The sequence below is a fragment of the Tupaia chinensis genome, unplaced genomic scaffold, assembly GCF_000334495.1.
Source record: "Tupaia chinensis unplaced genomic scaffold, TupChi_1.0 Scaffold000093_1, whole genome shotgun sequence".
NCBI lineage: Eukaryota > Metazoa > Chordata > Mammalia > Scandentia > Tupaiidae > Tupaia > Tupaia belangeri.
The window spans coordinates 10,131,691-10,154,617 of record NW_006159555.1 but is presented as its reverse complement, the minus strand read 5'-3'; the positions used below and the strand labels follow the sequence as shown (position 1 = coordinate 10,154,617).

Here is a 22,927-nt window from a genome sequence, read left to right as displayed (position 1 = left end):
TCCCAGACCTGGCAGCTTGCTTTCTCACTTTCTCTCTCTCTCTCTCACTCTGTCCCTCTCTGGCTGGCATGCATCAATCAATCAATCAATCAATCAATCAGTCAATTGGGACCGGCACTGGACTCCCACATGACCAACTGTGGTTCGAGTCCCAGACCTGGTGGTGGACTTCCTCACTTTCCCTCTCTCTCTCTCTCTCCCCCTCCCTCCTCTCCCTCTATCCCTCTCTGGTCAAATTAAAAGAAATAAAGGTAAAATAATTCTTTAATAAATAAATGAAGATAAATACAATAATTATTTTTAAAAGAGAGAACTATTTATCTTATTCCACTTATTACTGTTTTTGAATTTGACCAGAGAGAAAGAAAGGGAAAGGGAGAAAGCAAGCCACCAGGTCTGGGACTCGAATTGTGGTCGGCTATGTGAGAATCCAGCGCCTTTAACCACCACGTTAGCCACTGGCGCTTACTTGACTATTTTCTCATTATCCTTTGGGTGGTCCTCCAATACACCTTGCTGGATAGGGGATCCCTCTTTCCCCCTCTTAGAACTTTGTATTTTCCATATTATTGTACTTATAATTGCCTTGTTCTATATCTGCCTTCTGCCCTAGAGTGAATGTTCCACAAGGGTGGGGGTCATATCGGTCTTGTTTACCTCTGAATCAGTCAAATCTAGTCTGTTACCTAGCATACAGTAGTACTTAATATTTGTTGAGTAATGTATGAATATGCTATCAACACAAAGATGGTATTTAGATGTTGCAGAACAGAAAAACTCATGGAAGAAATGAGATTTATAAAGGAAGAATAAATACCAAGGAGTATGACTTGAGAACCACCCACAGGAAGTAAATGAAAAAAAAAAACAAACACGTCTATCAAGATAAGAAAAGAATACTAAGAGCTTGTTGTTACAGATGTCAAGAGTTTCAAGAAATGTTGGATAACGTTATATGAAGTAAAAACAGCAGGTTACAAAATAGTACGCTCTTAATCAGAGTAGGGTAAAGTATATATCACACATGCCTGGTAGGTTATACACCAGAGTATTCTCAATAGCAGAACTATATCTTCTCAATTGTCTACAATGACTATGCATTCTTAAAAAAAGTTTATTTTTTCATTTCTTCCATGAGAGAGAGAGATAAGACTGGCTCTCCCGACAGGCACCTCCAGTCTCACAATCCACCCTCAGCCTCGGCAAGCCCAGATCAAGGGCATGTGTGTGTGCTCAGTATGCACAGGGAGGCTTCAGAATGTGAACTTAGGACCTGTGTGTCAGGCTGCGTTACCACTGTGACACCATCTGGCCCTTGCATTTTTTTTTTTAAAGATTTTTTTTTTTGGTCATAGGGAACATGTGTTCGCCGGAGAGAGACAGTGATGGGGAAAGTGAGAACTCATCCCCAGGGAGGTTAGCCACACCACAATCCCTTTTCCTTTTTCTCCTCCTGGAATTGTGGGCATGCACACACACGTGCCCAACATGATTCTCAAGTTGCCAGGTCCAGAACTCAAACCTCGAACGGGCATGTGGAATCTAGCACTGTAACCACTATGCAACCTGCTGGTCCCAGCTCCTGCATTTTATTTATTTTTTTAAGAGAGAGATTTTTGCTATAGGATGTGTGAGACAGAGACAGAGACAGAAAGAGAGAGAACAAGAAATCACTGCCCCCTGGGAGGATGGTCTTTCTCCTCCTAAGATCCTGGACACATATGCACACGTACCAGATGTGATTCTCAAGCCTTTGGGTCTGGAACTTGAACCGTGGTTGGTCATGTGGCAGTATAGGGCCTTAACCATTATGTCACCTGCTAGCCCCCAGTCCTTGCATTTTTTAAAATAAAAAAAATTTAAGTATTTATAGTTGACAATGCCAAGTATGGCTTAGAAGCTAAAATGAGGAGGAAAGTCCTTTGGAACACTGTTATCATGGAGTGTTGGTGAGACTGGGGGCAGGAACTATGGCTCAGTAGTCAGGCTGGAAAGCTGTGGCAACTGGTGAAGAGGTCTACTCAGTTGTGGGATATTCTCGCTGAAATGCCATTTTCCAAGTCGGCAACCTCCCTCCATGCCGGTTAACCTAAAAGTTGTCTTTAAACACAGGCTGAATTTCAAATGCTTGTAACTAGATTTAAAAAATGATAGTAGGGCTGGCTCTATGGTATAGTGGTTAAGGCAGCCAGATCCCACCTGGCCAATTCCATGTACCCAATGGCTTGAGAAACATGCTGGGCCCATGTGCATGTGTGCCCTGAATTCCAATGGGATGGAAAAATGGAGGAGTAGGGACTGTGGTGTGACCATTCCCCATGAGGGGTTCTTTCTCACTATGCCTTGCCCTCTGGTGAATATATATGCATTCTGGCAAAAAAAAAAAAAAAAAAAAGCAAAATGAATTAAAAGTTCTCCATTCATATAATAACATTTATGTGACACTTGAAAAAAAATATTGGGATAAACAAAAAACAAATCGCTGTCAGCGCCTGAAGATAGGGGACATAGAGACTACTGAAGATCATAAAGGAAAGTCTGGAGGTAAACAAATTGTTTTGTTTTGTTTTTTAAAAGAATTATTTATTTTATTTATTTTTTATTATCATTATTATTCTTTAAATTAACCAGAGAGAGAAAGAAAGAGAGAAATCAAGCCACCGGGTCCAAGACTTGAACCATGGTTAGCCATGTGGGAGTCCAGTGCCCTTAATCACCACACTGGCCCCCAAATTGTTCTTTTTTTCTTTTTTTCGGGGAGTGTTTTTTTGCTATAGGGCACGTGCGCTCGCTAGAAAGACAGAGAGAGACAGGGAGACAGAAAGCGAGAAATCACCCCCCAGGGGGATGGCCACGCCGCAATCCCTTCTCCTTCATTCTCTTCTTGGGATCTTGGGCACACACGCACATGCGCCCGGCGTTAGTTTAAGAGACTGGGTCCAGGACTCGAACTGCAGTCAACTACATGGGAGTCCAGCGACATAGCCATTATGTTGAATGCTGGTCCCTCCCAAACTGTTCTTTACCTTGATCGTGATGGTGGTTACATGACTGCATATGTCTTTTTGCTAAAATTCATAAATCTGGACCTCAGCTACAGTACACAGGCAGTAAGGACACTGCTACATGAGATTGGAAGTCATGAGAAGGCTCCAAGTTTGTGCTCTTGGTCTGCCTGAACATGCAGATTTAGGGGGAAGATCATGGGGTGAAGACCCTGGGCAAGGAAGCCTATATATCTGTTTCTGTATCTCTCAGAAAATAATAACAAATAAAATTTTAAAAAGTCAAATAACAGGGTTGGCTCTGTATCACAGTGGTAATGTGTTACTCAAGAAAACTGGATCCCACGTGGTGACTGTGGTTTGAACCCCCAGCCCGGGCAGCCTGGAATATCCTGGCATACATGCACGTGCCTAAGATCTGACAGGCTATAGGACTGGAGGAAGGGGATCATGGCATGATCGGAATGATCAGACCCTATGGAGGGTGCTTGTCTTTCACTCTTGTGGTGCACATGCATGTACTCTATCATGAATAAAGAAAAACAACAACATGGATCTATAAGCTAAAAAAAATCTTTTTTTTTTTTTAAGAGAAATTTTTGCTATAGAGTATGTGTGCTCACCAGAAAGACAGAGAGAGAGAGAAAGTGAGAATTCATCCCCTGGGGGGATGGCCACACCACAATCCCTTCTCCTCTGGGATTTTGGGCATGCACACACACATGCCCAGTGTGTTTCAAGCCACTGGGTCTGGGACTTAAACTGCAGTCTGCCATGGGGGAGTCCAGCAATGTAAACCACTATGCCATCTGCTGGTCCCTAAAAAGGGTCAATTTTATTGTAACAAAATTAAACCTTAAAAAAAAAGAAAAAGGGCCAGGGTTCACAGGGCCAGATCCCATATGGATGACCCGAGTTTGAATCCTGGCTCCAGTGGCTCAAAAATACATGCCAGGCACATGTCCGTGCATACCCCAGATCCCAACAGAATGGAGAAATGTAGAAGGGACTGTCACATGACCATGCCCCATTGGTGGGTGTTTTCTCCCTCTCTTTGTCTCTCTCTCTAGTGAGCACATGTATCCTCTAGCAATTAAAAAATGTTTTTAAGTGATAAAAGAAAGATTCTGTTACTTGAGGTAAATTTACATTGCATATTTACATTACATGTGAGACTAACAACTCTTAAGTAATAAAAGCGTCTATCTCAAGCTGGAACAATGACAACTTGAGAGGGGAAGCTTACCTCATGCTTGCCCATGCACCACTTCTGAGTCAGGAAAGTACAAGGAGGACATTTCTCCTCACTATGACAAGAATGGTACACTGCAGAAAGAAAGGTAACACACATCATTTCTAAATAAAGCCATATAAACTATCATACGGGTAATGAATGGCATAGGATGTGAAACTTAAATCCAGGAGCTAGGAGTAGTTCTAACTACTAAACATTTTCATTTTTTAAAGAATTATTTAATTTTACTTATTATTATTATTGATTTTTTTTTTTTCTGGGGGGGAGAGGTGTTTGCTATAGGGCACGTGCGTTCACCAGAAATACAGAGAGAGAGAGAGAGAGAGAGAGAGAGAATGTGAGAAGTCACCCCCCCAGGGGAGATGGCCACGCTGCAATCCATTCTGCTCCATTTTCTTCTTGGCATCTTGGGCACACACGTACACATGCCTGGTGTGAGTTTAAGCCACCGGATCCAGGACTTGAACTTCAGTTGAGTACATGGGAGTCCAGTGACATAGCCATTATGCCAACTGCTGGTCCCAATTATTATTATTGTTTTTAAAATTTGCTATAAGGCACGTGTGTTCAGCATAGAGGGTAGGGAGTGAGAAAACAAGTCAACATGTCTGGGTCTCAAACCATGGTTGGCCATGTGAGAGTCCCAAGCCTTAACTACCATGCCACCTGCTGGCCCTGGGAGTCATGCCACCTGCTGGCCCTGGGAGTATTTCTTTTAAAATGTCATAAGAAAATAAAGAGTCTGGCTTTATATAAAAGTGCTGAAGGATGAGTGAGAAAAAGAAAGCCACCCAAGGGAGTAAGAGATATGCTCAAGTCAGAAGCTAAGAGGGAGATAGCTTTCCAACCTTAGCTCTGTAGCAGTCACGTGGTCTGCTCATGCAACCATGGTCAATCCCACCTCACACAGAAACAGCTTACTTATGATCAGATATTTTTGCCATTTATTCCATCTAAAATGTTTCTACTGACTTTGCTCAATTTCATTACTGCCAGTAAGGGACATTATCAAAATTCATCTCCTACAAGAAGTCTTCCTCACTCTCCCTGATGTCATAGTTCTTACACAGATCTTGCTGCCATGTTTTCTGGTCCACATGCATGTTAAGTTTGGTTGTGCCATATGTATTTATTTACCATCTTCTTTCTCTCAGGGAGAATGTTAGAGAGTCCCCAAGGCCACAGGCTTTTATCCCTTCCTTTAAACCACTCTCTGATATCACACAGGCTATAAATACAACAAACACTCAAGAAAATGAATAAATGCTGAATAAAAGCAGACTAAAACAACACTATTCACAAGTGGTTAAGTTCTTCTTGTGAATATAGCTCAGTAGGATTTGGGCTACATCTATAGCATCTGTAAGTGAATGTCAAGAGAGAAAGGGTTGGGATCAGCAGACGGCGTAATGGCTACGTCGCTGGACTCCCATGTAGTCAACGGCGGTTTGAGTCCCACACCTGGTGGCTTAACTCATGCCAGGCGTGTATGCATGTGTGCCCAAGATCCCAAGAGGAGAATGGAGGAGAAGGGATTGCAGTGTGGCCATCCCCTCTAGGGGGTTATTTCTCACTTTCTGTCTCTCTGTCTTTCTGGTTGAACGCACGCGCCCCATAGCAAAAACCTTTCCAAAAAAAGAGAGAGAGAAAGGGTGAGCACTGGTTGGACATTTACTTTCTGCTTGTGTGAACACCTCAGCAGTGGCTTATGAGCTATCTGAGAGGTCCATCCTCAGGTCCTAGGGAAGGGACTTTTCTTTTTCCATTTTTTAAATAATTATTTTATTTAACTTTATTGGTTTATTTAATTTGCTCAGAGAGGGACAGAGAAAGAGAGAGAGGGTGGGGGAAGTGAGAAAGCAAGCCGCCAGATCTGGGTCTCCAACTACCGTTGGCCATGTGGGAGTTCAGTGCCCTTAACCACCACACTGTCTGGCCCTGGGAAGGAACTTTTCACTTCATGTGAAATTTGCTTAATTCTATTTTATTCTAATAACTTTAAAAATTGAGAACGGAGGCCAGTAGGTGATATAGTGGTTAAGGTATTGGACTCCCACGTGGCTGACCATGCTTTGAGTCCTAGACCCAGCAGCTTGAAACTCATGTTGGGTGCATGTGCATGAGAGAAGACGAGGAGAAGGGATTGTGGCGTGGCCATCCTACCTTGGGGGGGAATGGTGATTTCTTGCTTTCTCTCTCTGTCTCTCCGGCAAGTGCATACGCACTGTAGCAAAATCTCCTAACTAACTAACTAGACAGTGGTCTCATAAGTTTTGTTTGTTAGTTTTTTAGTTTTGCTATAGGGCACATGTGCTTGTGTGTGTGTGTGTGTGTGAGAGAGAGAGAGAGAGAGAGAGAGAGAGAGAGAGAGGAGAGAGAGAGAGAAAGAGGAACTGTCCCCGGGAGGGATGGCTACACTGCAATCTCTTCTCCTTGTTTCTTCTCAGGACTTTATGCATGCATGCACATGCACCTGGCATGATTTTTCAAGCCTCTGGGCCTGGAATTAAACTACATAGTCGGCCATGTGGAAACCAGTGCCTTAACCTCCATGCCTCCTGCTGGTCCACAGTCCCATAAGATTTTAACAGGCTATACTATATAGCCTAGGTGTGTACTAACATTTGTCAGAACACATCCCCATTGTTAAACAACATATGGCTATATTTGCAAGTCTGCGTCATCTGGCCAGGCAGCGTAGGTATCAAACCTGGCACCTTGGATATTTCAGATTTGCCTCTGGTACTAGGTAAAATGAAATGATGGGCCCAGTATGGCTGCGCAGGAAAACCAGCAACTAAACTGGACAGATACGGAAGACGGGTGATGTCAAGTGCTATTGGCCTGATGTCTACAGCAATTTATCAGAGAAAAATTGGAAACGACTTACATGTCCAGCAAAATAGGACTGACTTAATAAACTGTGGTCTATCCATTTAACACATCGTTCTTTCATAAGTCGTCTATACTGTGGGGGCTGGCAGGTAGTGTGTTAGTTAAGGTGCTGGACTCCCGCATGGCCAAGTCCCAGACCTGGCAGCTGAAACTCATGCTGGGCGTGCATGTGTGCATATGTGGCCAAAATCCCAGGAGGAGAATAGAGAAGAGATTACAGTGTAGCCATCCTCTCTGGAGGGTGATGTCTCAATTTCCAGCAAACTCTCTCTCTATTGAGCACACACACCCTATGGCAAAAACCTAAAACAACAACAACAACAAAATATTGCTTCTGAAACAAAAAAATCAAGTAACTCTTCATTCCAGTCATTTTTTTCTCTTTTTTAAAAAAAGAATTACTTTATTTAACTTTATTTATTATTTATTTTAATTTCATTCTGCCCAGGGACAGAGTGAGAGAGAGAGAGAGAGAGAGAGAGAGAGAAGGCAAGTTGCCAGGACCAGGACTTAAACCATGGTCAGCCATGTGGGAGTCCAGCGGCCTTAACCACCACACCACCTGCTGGCCCCACCTAGTCATTTTTTTCTTTCTCCTTCCTTCCTTTCTTCTTTCTTCCTTTCTCTTCCTTCCTCCCTTCCTTCCTTCCCTCACTTCCTTTTTTAATTAAAGACAGTTCTTGTTATACTGCCCAAGCTGACATCTGAACTCAAGATTCTCCTGCCTTGGGGGTTGGCAGGTGGTGTGGTGGTTAAGGGTGCACTGGACTCACATGTGGCTGATCATGCGTCTTACTTTCTCACTTTCTCTCTCTCTCACTCTGTCCTTCTCTGGTCAAATTAAAATAAATATATAAATAAAGTAATTCTTAAAAAAAAAAAAAAAGAAGATTCTCCTGCTTCAGTCTCCAGAATAGCTGGGAGTACTGATATTGTACTGGCTAAAACTAAGATACTTTTAATTTCATAAAAAGATGCTCAACGTTAGGGGACAGCAGGTGGCACAGTGGTAAAGGTGCTAAACTCCCACATGGCTGACCGTGGTTCAAATCCTGGACCTGTAAGCTTACTTTCTCACTTTCCCTGGTCAAATTAAAAAGTAATAATAATAATAATAATAATAATAAATAAAATTAAATAAAAAAAAATTTAAAAAAAGATGCTCAAATTTGAAATAATGTATCGAAACTAGAAGTTTTTAAAGAAAGAAGAAAATTTCATGAAAGCATCAGTGGAGGCTTCTTCCAAACTTTTTGTTACGTTCACCATCCACAGAGTAAACAATGGAGGGCTCTGAGATTCCTAACTGTGGCCTAGATCACACACCCAACTTCGTAGCACACACTCTGAGCACAGGGAGTAAGGAGCAGCTCTCAGAGCAGTGAGGACAGCTACATAGCAATACTGTACAGAACATGGCACGAGCAAGCTCCAGGAACAGAAGCAAGACAGGACTCACCTGGATGGTCACATTCATGGATTCTGGCACAGGTTTGGGTACACTCAGGGGGTCTAGTACCACAGGGAACAGGAGGGTAGATCACTGATGCACCACAGTGGCAGGTTAACTCATCAAAACCTTAATAAAGTAAAATAGCAGGTCAAATGAAATAATCCTTAATCAGTTTGGGATGCACACATACACATTTACACACACACACACACACACACAATTTTTTTTTGTTTGTATTTTTTGGAGCTACATTTTTTAAAACAGGGTTCTTATTTTATTAAACTTTTATATTATTAAGTTGGTGATAAAGGCATGAACAGATAAGAAATGTTCCATTTACCACTATGAGCAGATACATTCTCCAAAGGGTCTTTGATCAGATGGGAGGTTATACCAATGACCATGAGTTTTTAAAAAAGGAATTATTAAATTAAATTAATTAATGTATAATTATTAATGTATAATTATTTTTATTTAACTTTATTTATTTGCTTATTTTAGAGTGACACACACACACATACACACGCACACAGAGAGAGAAAGCCACCAGGTCCGGAACTCGAACCACTGTCAGCCAAGTGGGAATCCAACATCCTTAACTACCACACCACATGCCGGTCCCTAGTTTTATTTATTTGTTCATTTATTTTAATTTGACCAGACACACACACACAGAAAGAGAGAGAAAGAAAAAGAAAACAAGCCACCTGGTCTGGGACTCAAACTGTGGTCAGCCTTGTGGGAGTGTCCAGCGCCTTAACCACCACTCCACCTTCTGGTCCCAACCATGAGTTTTTAATATTGTAATACAAAATTTGTCATTATTTCAAAGATCTACATAATCCAGTGGACAATTACTTTCCAAGTGATCAGTGTGTGCTGCTATAAAATTATGCATGGGCAAAAGAATCATTCGAACTACAAGAGAGAACAATCCTATCTGTTTTACACAGATTTTTGCTATAGGTGTGCATGCTCACAGGAAACACAATGAAAGAAAGTGAGAAAGCACCCCCAGGGGAGATGGCCATGCCACAAACCCCTCTCTTCATCCTTGTCTCAGGACCTTGGGCATGCACACGTGCCTGGTGTATCTCTCAAGCTGCTGGGTCCTGGATCCTAACTGCGGAGTTGGCCATATGCAATCTAGTGCTCAATTCCCATGACACCTTCTGGCCCCGAGAACAGTAAATTATAATGTGACTAAAAACATAACAAATGACTCAAGTCCTTTCTGAAATGAGGTTGTATTCTGGTGTCATATCAAAAAATAGCCATATGAAAAAGTTTAAAAAATATTCTTCCCCTTCCCAACTATTTATCTGTGTGAAGGTGGATTTTTTTCCCATATGCCTCAACTATTGCAGGAGACTGAACACAGAAAGCAGATACAAGAATCCAGCTCTTTTCTACTAGCTCAGGCATCCACTAATTTCACTATTTTCATGAAGTTACTTATATTAATACGCAGTGGGTCTATGATTTTATTTTTAATTGCCAGAGGGCATGTGTCAGAGAGAGAGAAAGAGAGAGAGAGAGAGAGAGAGAGAAAGAGAGAAAGAGAGACAGAGAAAGCACTTCCCAATGGGGCTTTGTCACACTGTGATGCTATTTTCTCCATTTCTCCCTCTGGTGGGTCCTGGGCATACATACTCTTGTGCCTGGAATGTCTTTCATACCACCAGAGCCAGGATTTGAACTAAGATCTACCATATAGGATATGGCTCCCTTGACACAGCAATTAACAACTGAACTATGGACCAGTCTTACTATTGTTTATCTATTTTTAGGGTTTTTGCCATAGGGTGCATACACTTGATAGACAGTGAGGGGAAAAGTGAGAAATCACCCTTCAGGGGAAATGCAAACTGCAATCCCTTCTCTTCCATTCTCCTATTGGGATTTTGGGTATGCATACACACGTGCTCAGAGTGATTTTCAAATTGCCAGGTCCAGGACTCAAACCTTGGTTGGCCATGTGGGAGTCCAATGCCTTAAACACCATGCTACCTGCTGGCCTCTACTCTTACTTTTAAATGAACTAATACATCAAAAAAATTTTTAAAATATTTATTTAATTTTATTTTTCCATTCATTTATTTTTTAATTTGACCAGAGAGAGACACAGAGAAAGAGAAAAAGAGAGAGAGGGAAAGTGAGAAAGCAAGCCACCAGGTCTGGGATTTGAACCATGGTAAGCCATGAGGGAGTGTCCAGAGCCTTAACTGCCATGCCACCTGCTGGTCCCCAATATATCAAATTTTTAAAAAGCTTTCTTGGAACCAGCAGATGGCACAATGTTTATGTAGCTGGAATCCCACATGGCCGACCATGGTTCAAGTCCTGGACCTGGTGGCGTGAAACTTGAAACTCATACCAGGTGTATGTTCATGCATGCTCAAAATCCTGAGGAGAATGGAGAAGGGATTAGAACATGGCCATCCCCCCCCCGGGGGGGGGTGATTCTTACTTCTTGTCTCTTTGGCGAGCACATGCACCCCATACCAAAAATCTCTGTTAAAAAAAAAAAATTTCTCAGGACCAGCAGTTTGTGTAATGGCTATGTTGCTGGACTCCTATGGTGTCAACTGTGGTTCGAATCCTGAATCTGGTGGCTTAAACTCATGCCAGGTGCAAGTGCGTGTGTGCCCAAGATCCCAAGAGGAGAATGGAGAAGGGATTGCAATGTGACTATCTCCCCTGAGGGTGATTTCTTATTTTCTGTCTCTTTGTCTCTCTCTGTCTTTTTGGCGAGTGCATGAGTTCTATAGCAACTCCCATCCCCCCCAAAATTTCTCAAGTATAACTTCTTTTTTTATTACTTTACTTAAATAATTATTCATTTAATTTTATTTACTATTATTACTCTTTTTTTCGGGGGGAGGAGAGGTTTTGCGCTCGTCAGACAGACAGAGAGAGACATAGAGACAGAAAGCGAGAAATCACCCCCCAGAGGGGATGGTCACGCCGCAATCCCTTCTCCTGCATTCTCCTCTTGGGATCTTGGGCACACACGCACATGTGCCCAGCATGAGTTTAAGCCACCGGGTCTGGGACGTGAATCGCGGTCGACTACATGGGAGTCCAGTGACATAGCCATTACGCTAACTGCTGGTTCCCACTATTATTACTCTTTAACTTGGTCAAAGAGTCAGAGAGAGAGGGAGAAAGAAAGCAAACCATCAGGTCCAGGACTCAAACTGCAGTCGGTCATGTAGAAATTTCATGCTTTAATCACCACATCCTCTGCCAGCCCTAAATCAAATTTCCAATAGATTATACATAGCTACAGATAAAATTCACATAAAAAAAAACTCTGAGTTCTTCAATCATTTTATTTTTAAAGAGTTATTTTATTTAGGGACCAGCAGTTGGCATAATGGCTATGTCACTGATTCCTCATGTATTCACCCATGGTTCAGGTCTCGGACCCGGTGGCTTAAACTTATGCTGGGCGCGCGCGTGTGTGTGCCCAAGATCCCAAGAAGAGAATGGAGGAGAAGGGATTGCAGTGTGGCCATCCCCCCAGTGAGTGATTTCTCGTTTTCTGTCTCTGTCTCTCTGTCGAGCACACACACCCTATAGCAAAAAGTACTCAAAAAAATTTTTTTTTATTTAACTTTATTTATTTGTTTTTAATTTGACCAGAGAAGGACAGAGTGCTTGTGTGCACACTTGCGTGAGAGAGAGAGAGAAAGCAAGCTGCTAGGTCCGGGACTCAGACTACGGTTGGCCATGTGGGAGTCCAGTGCCCTTAACCATCATGCCACCTGCCAGCCTTGTCTTCACTAATTATTATTATATTTTTTTTTGCTATAGGACTTGTTTGCTCACTGGAGGGAGAGATAGTGAGAAGGACAGAGAGAAATCACTCCCTAGGGGCTATGGCCACACCACAATCCCTTCTCCTCCCGGGACTTTGGGCACACGTGCACACGTGCCCAGCATGATTTTTAAGCCTCCAGGTCTGGGACTCAAACCATAGTCCACCACATGGGAGTCCAATAACTTAACCACCATGCCACCAGCTGGACCCCTTGTCTTCAATAATTTTTAAGGATGTAAATAAGCCCTAAGACCAAAAGATTTGTGAACTGCTACTAATAACATAAAGAAGACTGCTTAAGACTGAATCAAGGTCAATTACAGATAAGAGGTAGGAACCAGAAAAATCTACTGATGAACCAGACCCCATCTTAGGATCAATGCTCATATCTCATGTTTTTGTACATTTAGAGACAATATACCACTAAGAATAACCCTTTCTTTCTTTCTTTCTTTCTTTTAATTTGCAAGAGTGTATGTACACTTGTTGGAGAAATAGTGGGAAAGCATCCCTGGATGTGGGATAGCCACTCCATAATCCCGTCTCTTCCATTTTTCCTTTAGGGATTTGAGGCACACATACAGTTGAACCTGGTTTCTTTTTCTTTTTTTTTTTGTTTGAGTCATTTTGTTTCTTTTACCTAATCTCCCTTGAAATGCAAGACGTAGGTGTATTAAAGAACCACACGATGTGGCTCTCCAACTTTCCTCAAGTAGCCCTACCTATATATTTTAAATTATCATAAGAAAACAAGCAAAAAACCTGACAGCATGAGGAGGATCCGTGCAGTCGTAACTGCCACCATTTAAAAAAATATGGAACACTTCACTGATTTGCGTGTCATCCTTGTGCAGAGACCATGCTAATCTTCTCTGCATCATTCCAATTTTAGCATATGTACTGCCAAAGCAAGCACTTCTTTCCCTTTTTAAAGAATTATTTTATTGGGAACCAGCAGTTAGCGTAATGGCTATGTCACTGGGCTCCCACGTAGTCAACTGCGGTTCGCATCCCGGACCCGGTGGCTTAAAACTCACGCCAGGCGCGTGTGCATGCATGCCCAAGATCCCAAGAGGAGAATGGAGGAGAAGGGATTGCAGTATGGTCATCCCCCCTGGGGTGTGATTTCTCGCTTTCTGTCTCTATGTCTTTCTCTGTCTGTCTGGCGAGCGCACGTGCCCTATAGCAAAAACCTCTCCAAAAAAAAAAAGAATTATTTTATTATTATTTTTAAAACTTTGCTATAGAACACGTGTATTCACCACAGAGAGACAAAGAGAAAGAAAGAGAAAAGGAAAGTGAGAAAGCAAGCCACCAGGTCCAGGACTCGAACCATGGTTAGCCATGTGAGATCAAGCTGCCTTAACCACCATGCCGCCAGCTGGTCCCAGAGTAATTTTTTTCTTTTGTTTTTTTTTATTTTTTTGGAGAGGTTTTCGCTATAGAGCGCATGCACTCGCCAGAGACAGAGAGATAGAAAGCGAGAAATCACCCCCTGGGGGGCTGGCCACTCCACAATCCCTACTCCTCCATTCTCCTCTTGGGATCTTGGGCACGCATGCACTCATGCCCAGCTTGAGTTTAAGCCGCCGGGTCTGAGACTCGAACCGTTGTTGACTACGTGGGAGTCCAGCAACATAGCCGTTACGCCAACTGCTGGCCCCGTAATTTTTTTTTTAAAGTTTTTGTCATAGATGCGTGTGCTTGTTGGAGAAAGAAAGGAAAAGAGAAATCACCCACTAGGGTTAATGGTCACACCATAATCCCTTCTCCCTATTCTCCTCCTGGGATTTTAGACAGACAAACACACACACACACACACACACACACACACACACAGTGATTTTCAAGCCTCCAGGTCTGGCACTTGAACTGAGGCTGGCCATGTAGGAATTCAGCACCTTAACCACCACGCTACCAGCCAACGCTCAGGAATAACTTTTTAAAAGAAAAGTCTCAATATATCTGAAATATTTAGGCTTAGCTCAATAATCCATACCAATCTAAGCAAATAAATGTCTCAAACATATGCCTGAACTTCTAGAAAACTCTTAGTAATAAAGTATACTCACTGGCTTGCCAGCATGTTTGACAGTTCCCACGATGACATGGTTCTTCACATCGATGAAGGCCACAGCGGAGTTTCCTCCCACAAATCAAAGGACACTTGTGCTCCTTATCCTGGAAAGAGCAATTTATATTTACTTATAAAATCGCGTTCATTTTATACTTCCCATAAAAATTAATAGGAACCAAGTTCTACGCATTTATGGATGAAATAGTATCTGGGAGTAGCTTCAAAACCTGGGAAGTAGTAGGTAGGGATATAGATGAAATGAAATTAGCCACAGATTGATCAATACTGAAGCCAGATGTTGTGTATATGCGTCTCAGTATACTAGTCTCTTTGTATACGTTTGAAAATGGGAGGAAGTCTTTAAGCCTTCAAACACTGGCTTATATGTCTTTGTATACAGCACAATTCATCACTCTTGTCAATATGTAAATTTCAAAAAAATTATTTATAGGGGCTAGCATGTAGCATAATGGTTAATGTGTTGGATTCCCACATGGCCAATAGCAGCTTGATTCCCAAACAGCCGAACATGCTGGCAGCTTGAAAAATCACACCAGGTATGTATGTGTGCATGCTAAAATCCTAGGAGTAGAATGAAGAACAGATCGTTGGGATCAGCAGGTGGTGTGGTGGGTAAGGCGCTGGACACTCCCACATGGCTGACCATGGTTTGAGTCCTGGACCTGGTGGCTTGCTTTCTCACTTTCCCTCTTTCTCTCTCTCTCTGTGTATCTCTCTGGTCAAATTAAAATAAAATGAATGAATGAAAAAAAGTAAATAATTTAAAAAAATAAAGAAAGAAAGAACAGATCGTGGCATGACCCACCCTCCTGGTAGTTATTTCTCACTTTCCTTCTCACTGTCTGTCTGTCTGTCCCAGCAAGCACACACCCCCTCTGGCAAAAACCTTAAAAAAAAAAAGAATTATAGATTTTACATACATAGATGTATATAGGTATGTGGTACATGTATTATCTTGCTGTTGCTACTGTTATATATGTTTATATATGCATATATATGTGCATATACACATACATGTACATATATGTTACCTTGTCATATACATACACATCTATCTTGTTTTATTAAATTGATAGCATATATGTATGACAAGATAGTATAATACCAACAGTCAGATAGTACTACTATTTCTTTTCTTTTCTTTTTTTTTTTTTTTAAGAGAGATTTTTGCTATAGGGTGCCTGTGCTCATCAGAGAGAGACAGAAAGAGAAAAATCATCTCCTTGAGGGGATGGCCATGCTGCAATCCCTTCTCTTACATTCTCTCAGGATTTTGGGCATGCACACACACATGTCTGGTGTGAGTTTGAGGCCTCTGGGTCTGGGACTCAAACTGTAGTAGACCACGTGGGACGTAACCATTACGCCATCTGCTGGTCCTTGTAGTACTTCTTTTTTAAAAAAAAATTGTTGGGGCCAGCAGGTGGTATGGTTGTTAAGGGCACTGGACTCCCACATGGCCCATCGTGTTTCAAATCCTGGACCTGGTGGCTTGCTTTCACGCTTTTTCTCTCTCTTGTCTTTCTCTCTCTCTCTCTGGTCAAATTTAAATAAATAAATAAATAAAGTTAAATAAGAAAAAACAATTCTTTTTTTAAAAAAAAATATTTATTTCAAATTTAAATTTCATTCATTTATTTTAATTTGACCAGAGAGAGAGAGAGAAAGACAAGAGAGAGAAAAAGCGTGAAAGCAAGCCACCAGGTCTGGGACTTGAACCATGGTCAGCCATGTGGGAGTGTCCAGCGCCTTAACCACCACACCACCTGCTGGTCCTCAGAAAAAATAATTCTTCAAAAAGAATTTTTTGTTATATGGGGCCAGTAGATGGTGTGGTGATTGAAGCACTGGGCTCCTGCATGGCTGATTATGGTTTGAGTCCTAGACCTGGTGGCTTGCTTTCTCACTTTCTCTCTTCTCTCTGATGAGTATGTATGACCTGTAGAAAAATTCTTTAAAAACAAAATTGTTATAGGAGGTGTGCATTCGGCAGAGAAAGAGAGATAGACAGAGGGGGAAAGTGAAAAAGTTTCCCAGATGGATGACCATGCTGCAATCCCTTCTCTTCCACCCCCCTTGGAATTTTGGGCATGTGTACGTACACACACACACACACACACACACCCCTATTGTGTTTTACAAACCAATGGGACCAAGACTTGAGTCACAGTCAGTCATGTGGGATCCAGCCACTTTAATCACTGTGCCACCGGCTGGCCCCAGGTAGTAACTACTTCTTTTAATTAGTGACTATTTCAATAAGTAAAACTTGCTCCACTAAAAATACCATACTCATTTTTTTTTTTTTTTGAGAAGTTTTTGCTATAGGGTGGTATGATCTCACCAGAAAGAAAGAGAGAGAGGCAGACAGAAAGCGAGAAATCACCCCTAAGGGTGATGGTCATGCTGCAGTCCCTTCTCCTTCATTCTCCTCTTGGGATCCTGGGGTATACATGCGCATGTGCCCAGCGTGAGTTTAAGTCACTAGGTTCAGGACTTGAACTGCGGTTGATTACATGGGAGTCCAGTGACATAGCCCATACACCATCTGCTGGTTCCCCATACTCATTTTTTAAAATAATTATTTTATTTAACTTTATTTATTTTTATCTTTTAAATTTGACCAGAGAAAGACAGAGAGAGAGAGAGAGAGAGAGAGAGAGAGATAAGGTGAGAAAGCAAGCTGCCAGGTCTGAGACTTGAACCACACTCAGCCATGTGGGAGTCCAGTGTCTCTCTCTCTTTTTTTTTTTTTAGGATGAAGTAATCCTTTATTTTCATACTTCTACAAAGAGGTTTTCAAGGAAATATCTTTCTAGTGGAGATTAGTGAACATGAAAATCAGCTTCCAGCTATCATCATCAGCTCTGCTCAGGGCCTAGGCTCCCCCTGGCCTGAGTGCTGAGGTGGAGGGATGTACTTTCCTTCATTTATTAGCTTTCCCCACTGTATCCTGGTGGCATTCATGCATTTTATCATTTTCTGCCGAACCATTCATTCTATGAAATCACTGAATTCTAGCTTGCACTCTTCCTCTGCCCGGATACCACCAATTCCATGTGCATAGCCTATCCATTCTTTTTCAAAAGCATGCATTGAGATGGGAGTTCGTGGGGCTGTTCACCACTTTGGATTGTCATCTAGCAATCTACATTAATGCCCAGCCTTTTCTGCACATCAAGGAAAGGCATGACTGCCCACCACACTGCCCTTGTCTTCTAGCTGGCTGCCACTTCAGAACCACCAGCTTGGGAGCTGAGTATCTTTAACTATCACACCACCTGCTGGCCCCATGAAATGTCAAACTTTACCCACTGATCTGCCTAAGCAGTGCATGAAATCTGAAGCCCACATTGCTAAGTCTAGGTCAGTCTGTGTTGGAACAACATAAAATCTCCTGTAAAAGAATGTGTACTCTTCAAGAAGTCTTGAATTATGGGGCCTCAGGCTTTTGACTTTCCTCTTTTTCTTCTTCTCTGTTGCCAATGGATGCCACTGGCTGACTTCTTGACCTGGCTCAAGGCTAAAAGTCAAGAATGAATGTGGGAACTATGAGAGCTCTCTTACTGCTGCTAAGGGGATCTTCTCAGTGATTTTTAAGTCTGGGCTACATTCCAGATGGCTGAGGTTTCTAAAAGCTCAGCTCCTAAATGAATGCAATCTGCTTATGCTTAATGATAAATCCACTTACCACACAGCATATCTCGTTACATTTATGCCGTCCACATAACCGTTTCTTGTTACACCGCTTGTCACACATAAATGTAGCATCTGTTGTGGCCAATTAAAAAGGAAAAAAGAAAAAAAAAAGCAAAGGATATAAGCATTCATTCAACAAATATCTGAGCGACGGTCGACTGAAGAAGTATAAATGTAATATAAATAAATTATTTATAGCTATAAATAATGGAGAAGATTGCAGCCTGGCCATCCCCCCTAGGGGTGATTTCTGTTTCCATCTCACTATATCTGCCTGTCTGTCTCTCTCTTTCCAGTAAGCATACGAGCTCTAAGATTAAAAAAAAATCATCAGGACCAGCAGTTAGCGTAATGGCTATGTTGCTGGACTCCCATGTAGTGGACCGCGGTTCAAGTCCTAGACCTGGTAGCTTAAAACTCACGCTGGGCACGTGTGCGTGCGTGCCCAAGATCCCGAGAGGAGAATAATTTAACTGAAATTTGTTCTCAAAGTATTCTAGCAAAAAAATAAAAAGTAGGGAGGGAAGGACAAATCAAACAAGAAAGGCAAAATGCTGATAATTGTTGAGGATAGGTGAATGTATATGGTGTGAGTGTGGGATCATTATTCTTTATTTTTCTTCAGTTTTACTTTAGGGTGCATATTCTTGCGGGGTTAGGGTGGGTTGGGAGGGGGGAGAGAGAGAGAGAGAGAGAGAGAGACAGGGAGAGTGACAAATCACTGCAATCTCTTCTCCATTCTCCTCTCGGGATTTTGGGTGTGCCTGGCATGATTTTCAAGCAGCAGGGTTAGGGACTTGTACTGTGCAATTGGTCATGTCAGATCCAACTGCCTTAACCGCCACACCACAGGCTGGCACTTGTCTATCACTTTTCCAAAAAGGTTTTAAGGTGGTTTAAACAGATTATGTAATGGTTATTGAAACAGAGAAAGAATGAATCAGAATAGATCAGGGACTAAGAAAGAGACAACATTTTAGAACTCAGGATTAAGAAGGCTACTGGCTGCATTCCTGTCCGGGTATCCCATCAAGCCCGACAGGGATCAAATATCAAAGTTTGTGTAAAAAGTTAACTTCAGGTCCAGCAAACGGAGAAGTGGTTAAGGTGCTGGACTCCAGCATGGCCAACTGTGGTTCAAGTCCTGAACCTGGTGACTTGCCTTCTCACTCTCCCTGTTTGTTTCTCTCTGGTCAAATTGAATAATAATAAATAAATCAAATTAAATAATTCTTTAAAAAAAAAAAGTTGACTTCATTAGAATTCTTACTCCCTGACTCCAACATTGTTTATGAAAATTTCAAACATATAAAGAAGTCGAAAAAATTTTACAGTGAATACTCATAAACCCACTAGACCTCAATTCTACTTTTCATATATCTATCCATTCTTCTATCTACCCACCAATTTATCTTATTTTTCATGCATTTCTAAGCAATCTGTCGGCAGGAGTACAATTAGCTGAAAATGATCAGTATTTCATGAACTAAAATAGAATTCTATTCATTTTCTTCTTTTTAGGTAAAGTTATACAAAGAAATGCACAAATCTGTTTTTTTTTTTTTTAAGAATTATTTATTTTATTTTATTTATGATTATTCTTAATTTGACCAGAGAGAGGGAAAGTGAGAAAAGAAGCTGCCAGGTCTAGGACCTGAACTGCGGTCAGCCATGTGGGAGTCCAGCACCTCAACCACTACTCCACTAACAGCCTCAAAATGCACAAATCTTAAGTGCATCTTCACTGAATTTTGCCAAATACATAAGCTAATCCCCATCAAGATACAGATTACCTCCATCCCAGAAAATTCCTTTATGCCCATTCCCAGTCATACCTTCACTTTTGAGACTGGTACATGGAAGCTCCTATGGGAAAACAAAAATAAAAAACCATCACTTCTTTAGTAATAACTGAAACAACTCAACTACAGTATGATGGTAAATGTTAGCATGTGTAGTAATTACATCCCAGATATCCTAACTTCTCTGACAGTCACTTATGTACCAACTTCACCTGCCTGGAACTAGCCCAACCTCTATATTAATCTGAGTTAGTCCAGAAGGATCCTGGGTTTACTGACTTTTCACACGAATACAATTCTAACAATGTTTTGTGGTCTGGTCTCCAAATGCAAAAACAAATTACAAATTATGAAATTTGAATGGAAAAAGAGACTGTTAAAGGTACGCAAAAGCAAAGAGATGTAATCATTTGTCAAGAGTACAGTCAGAAAAAAAACAGATGTAAAAATTGAAAATAGAGAGAACAGCAGATGGCGTAATGGTTATGTGGCTAGACTCCCATGTAGTCTACCACAGTTCAAGTCCCAGACCCAGTGGTTTAAAATTCACGTTGGGTGTGTGTGTGCATGCCCAAGATCCTGAGAAGAGAATGGAGAAGGGACTTGCAGTCTATTCCCCCAGGGAGTGATTTCTTTTCTGTCTCTCTGTTGCTGAAGCAAATACATGTGATCTATAGCAAAAATCTCTCAAAAAAAAAAAAAAAGAAAAAGAAAAAAAAATTGAATAGTGCTAACTCTGTAACACAGTGGTTAGGCACTGTGCACTGGGAACTGGATCCCACATAGCCAACTGTGGTTTGAGTTCTGGCCCTGACAGCTTGAAAAAACGTGCTGGGCACATGTGCATGTGTGCCCTAAATCCTAATGGGATAGAAAGATGAAGGAAAAGGAGTGTGGTACAACCACACCCCACTAGTGGGTTTTCTCTCTCTCTCTCTCATGGTGCACGTATCCTCTGGCAATATTAAAACAAAAAGAGGGCCAGCCACTTGTGTAGTGGTCAAGGCTGCTGGATCTCACATGGGATGACTGTGACAGCTTAAGAAACATGCTTGGAGCATGTGTGTGTGCACCCAGATTCTCAAGAGGAAAACGGAGGAGAAGGGACTGCGGTAATGCTGGGGAACACTTTCTCACTTCCCGTCTGTCTCTTTCTTTCTCTGGTGAGTGCACAAACACTATAAGGAAAAAAAAAATCCCCTCAAAAAATTGAAAATAGACAATAGGGGCCAGGTAGTGATGCACTAGTAACACAATGGAGTCATGTGGCAAAGCACTGGGTTCAAGTGTTGGGACATACCTGAGCACACCAACTGTGCACCGCCTATGATCTGAGCCAGCTGAGACTGACGGTGGATCATTGCATAGGGATACTTAAGGGTGCCTGTCTCTTTGTCTCTCTCACAGGAGAAATAAACTCAAAAAACTGTCCATAAATTTCTGCATGTTACCAAAAAAATTTAAATATGGCATTTAAAAAAATTATAAGGTAGTAAATAAGATACAGCATATGTTACTCAAAGACCAAAGTGATGAAAATTAAAAATAAAAAAATATAACTTTGAAGCCTTATGAAACAAATTTTATCTATCAAGAAAAGTCACTACAGTGGAAAAGCTCATTTCGTTACAAAAAATTTAAAAAAGGTTAACGAAAAACTGATACTCATGAAAAGTCTGGTTAAATAATAAGGTGTTTATCAACTTTTGAAGCTTTTGTCAAAAGGGCTTAACAGGATTTGTATAATAATGAGCTTCTTCAGCAATTATAGAAAAATCTTCATCCAAATTCAATTTACACATAGCTGTTTAAGAATATACTCACAGCCATGGGGTTCATTATTAGAGCGAGTGAGGACAAAGAGGAAATGAGAAGCAACAGAACACAGAGATAAACAGACTGTTGGGGAGAAAGCCATTTCTAGCTTTTATATCCCAACTCGGCTTGTAATTCTTGGATACAGAGCACCTTTGGGCATTACTAAATCTGTGATTACTAAATCACAGTATTTCACAGTCTTTAATGTGGTATTTACAAAGTAAAAAGCGGTTCTGTATCTGATGTTCAAGATACCTCTACTGCCCCACGTACATTGTGATTGCCTTTAGGAAAAAAACCAAAAACTGCACATGTTTGACTTCCATAAGAAGGCTTCCTGACTCTTCTGGTTACAGATATAGGAATGGAAACTACAGCCTAACTCCAAAATGGTAACTTGGCCCTTTAGTAACACCAAGTCCAATCAAAACTAAGTGTGGAAAGTAGATACTGACAAAATAGTTGCAAGTGAAGAATTAACCTTACCCAGAGAGGTCTGGACTTTGCACTTGGCTTCTGAGAAGTGATCTCTAAGCCAATGCCGTGACTGATAGGCGTGTCACTACTTGTCTGAGACTTTGGGTCTCTGGATAGTCTAATAATGTGGTTTAGAAGAAGCTTGGCCACACTGGATAGTGTTTTAGTGGGGGGTTTGGGTCATGCAGTACCAGCAGACCTCTGGAGAGACTGGAGACTAAGATCTCCATGTTGAACACCCAAGTCTGGGTGAATTTCCCTGGTTGGCAATACTCTGTAACCCATTAAAGGCCAAGACAGTAAACTGTCAAGAGTCCAAAGGGAGAGGACAAATAAAGCTCTGTATTTAGTATTTTTTGGACTGTGCCCTTATATGCTTCTTCCTTTGACTTATTTTAATCTGTACCTATCTTTTACTTGAAATAAAATTGTAACCATATAATATGTAATAGCTTTTAGTGAGTTTAGGGAGTCCTACCAAATTATCAAGAATGTAAGGTGGTCTTGGGAACCACTACACTTGCAGGTGGTATCAGACGTTAGTATTAGCAGTCATATGGACCACTGCAATTTAGTAGTTATCTAAAACTCCTGCAGTA

At 41.4% G+C, this 22,927-nt stretch overlaps 1 protein-coding gene, 1 non-coding gene and 1 pseudogene across 4 annotated transcripts in view; all 3 read right to left on the bottom strand.

Annotated features, from left to right (window-relative positions):
- Positions 1-22,927, bottom strand: part of NFX1 (nuclear transcription factor, X-box binding 1) — an 84,454-nt gene that overhangs the window by 17,323 nt on the left and 44,204 nt on the right. For all 3 annotated transcript variants that reach the window (XR_003548507.1, XM_006143102.3, XM_027769806.1), the window contains 5 exons: positions 20,067-20,097; positions 18,224-18,303; positions 14,507-14,615; positions 8,615-8,734; positions 4,252-4,331 (listed from right to left, as the gene is read on the bottom strand). Coding sequence is in view for 2 of the 3 variants with exons in the window: in XM_006143102.3 (XP_006143164.1) it covers positions 4,252-4,331; positions 8,615-8,734; positions 14,507-14,615; positions 18,224-18,303; positions 20,067-20,097 (420 nt within the window). In the remaining variant the exon portion in view is untranslated. The remainder of the gene's footprint in view (positions 1-4,251; positions 4,332-8,614; positions 8,735-14,506; positions 14,616-18,223; positions 18,304-20,066; positions 20,098-22,927) is intronic.
- Positions 13,244-13,350, bottom strand: LOC114006848 (U6 spliceosomal RNA). Its single transcript, XR_003548519.1, has one exon. It is a non-coding gene; the product is annotated as a U6 spliceosomal RNA (small nuclear RNA).
- On the bottom strand, positions 17,352-17,764 carry LOC102479098 (NADH dehydrogenase [ubiquinone] iron-sulfur protein 5 pseudogene; annotated as a pseudogene).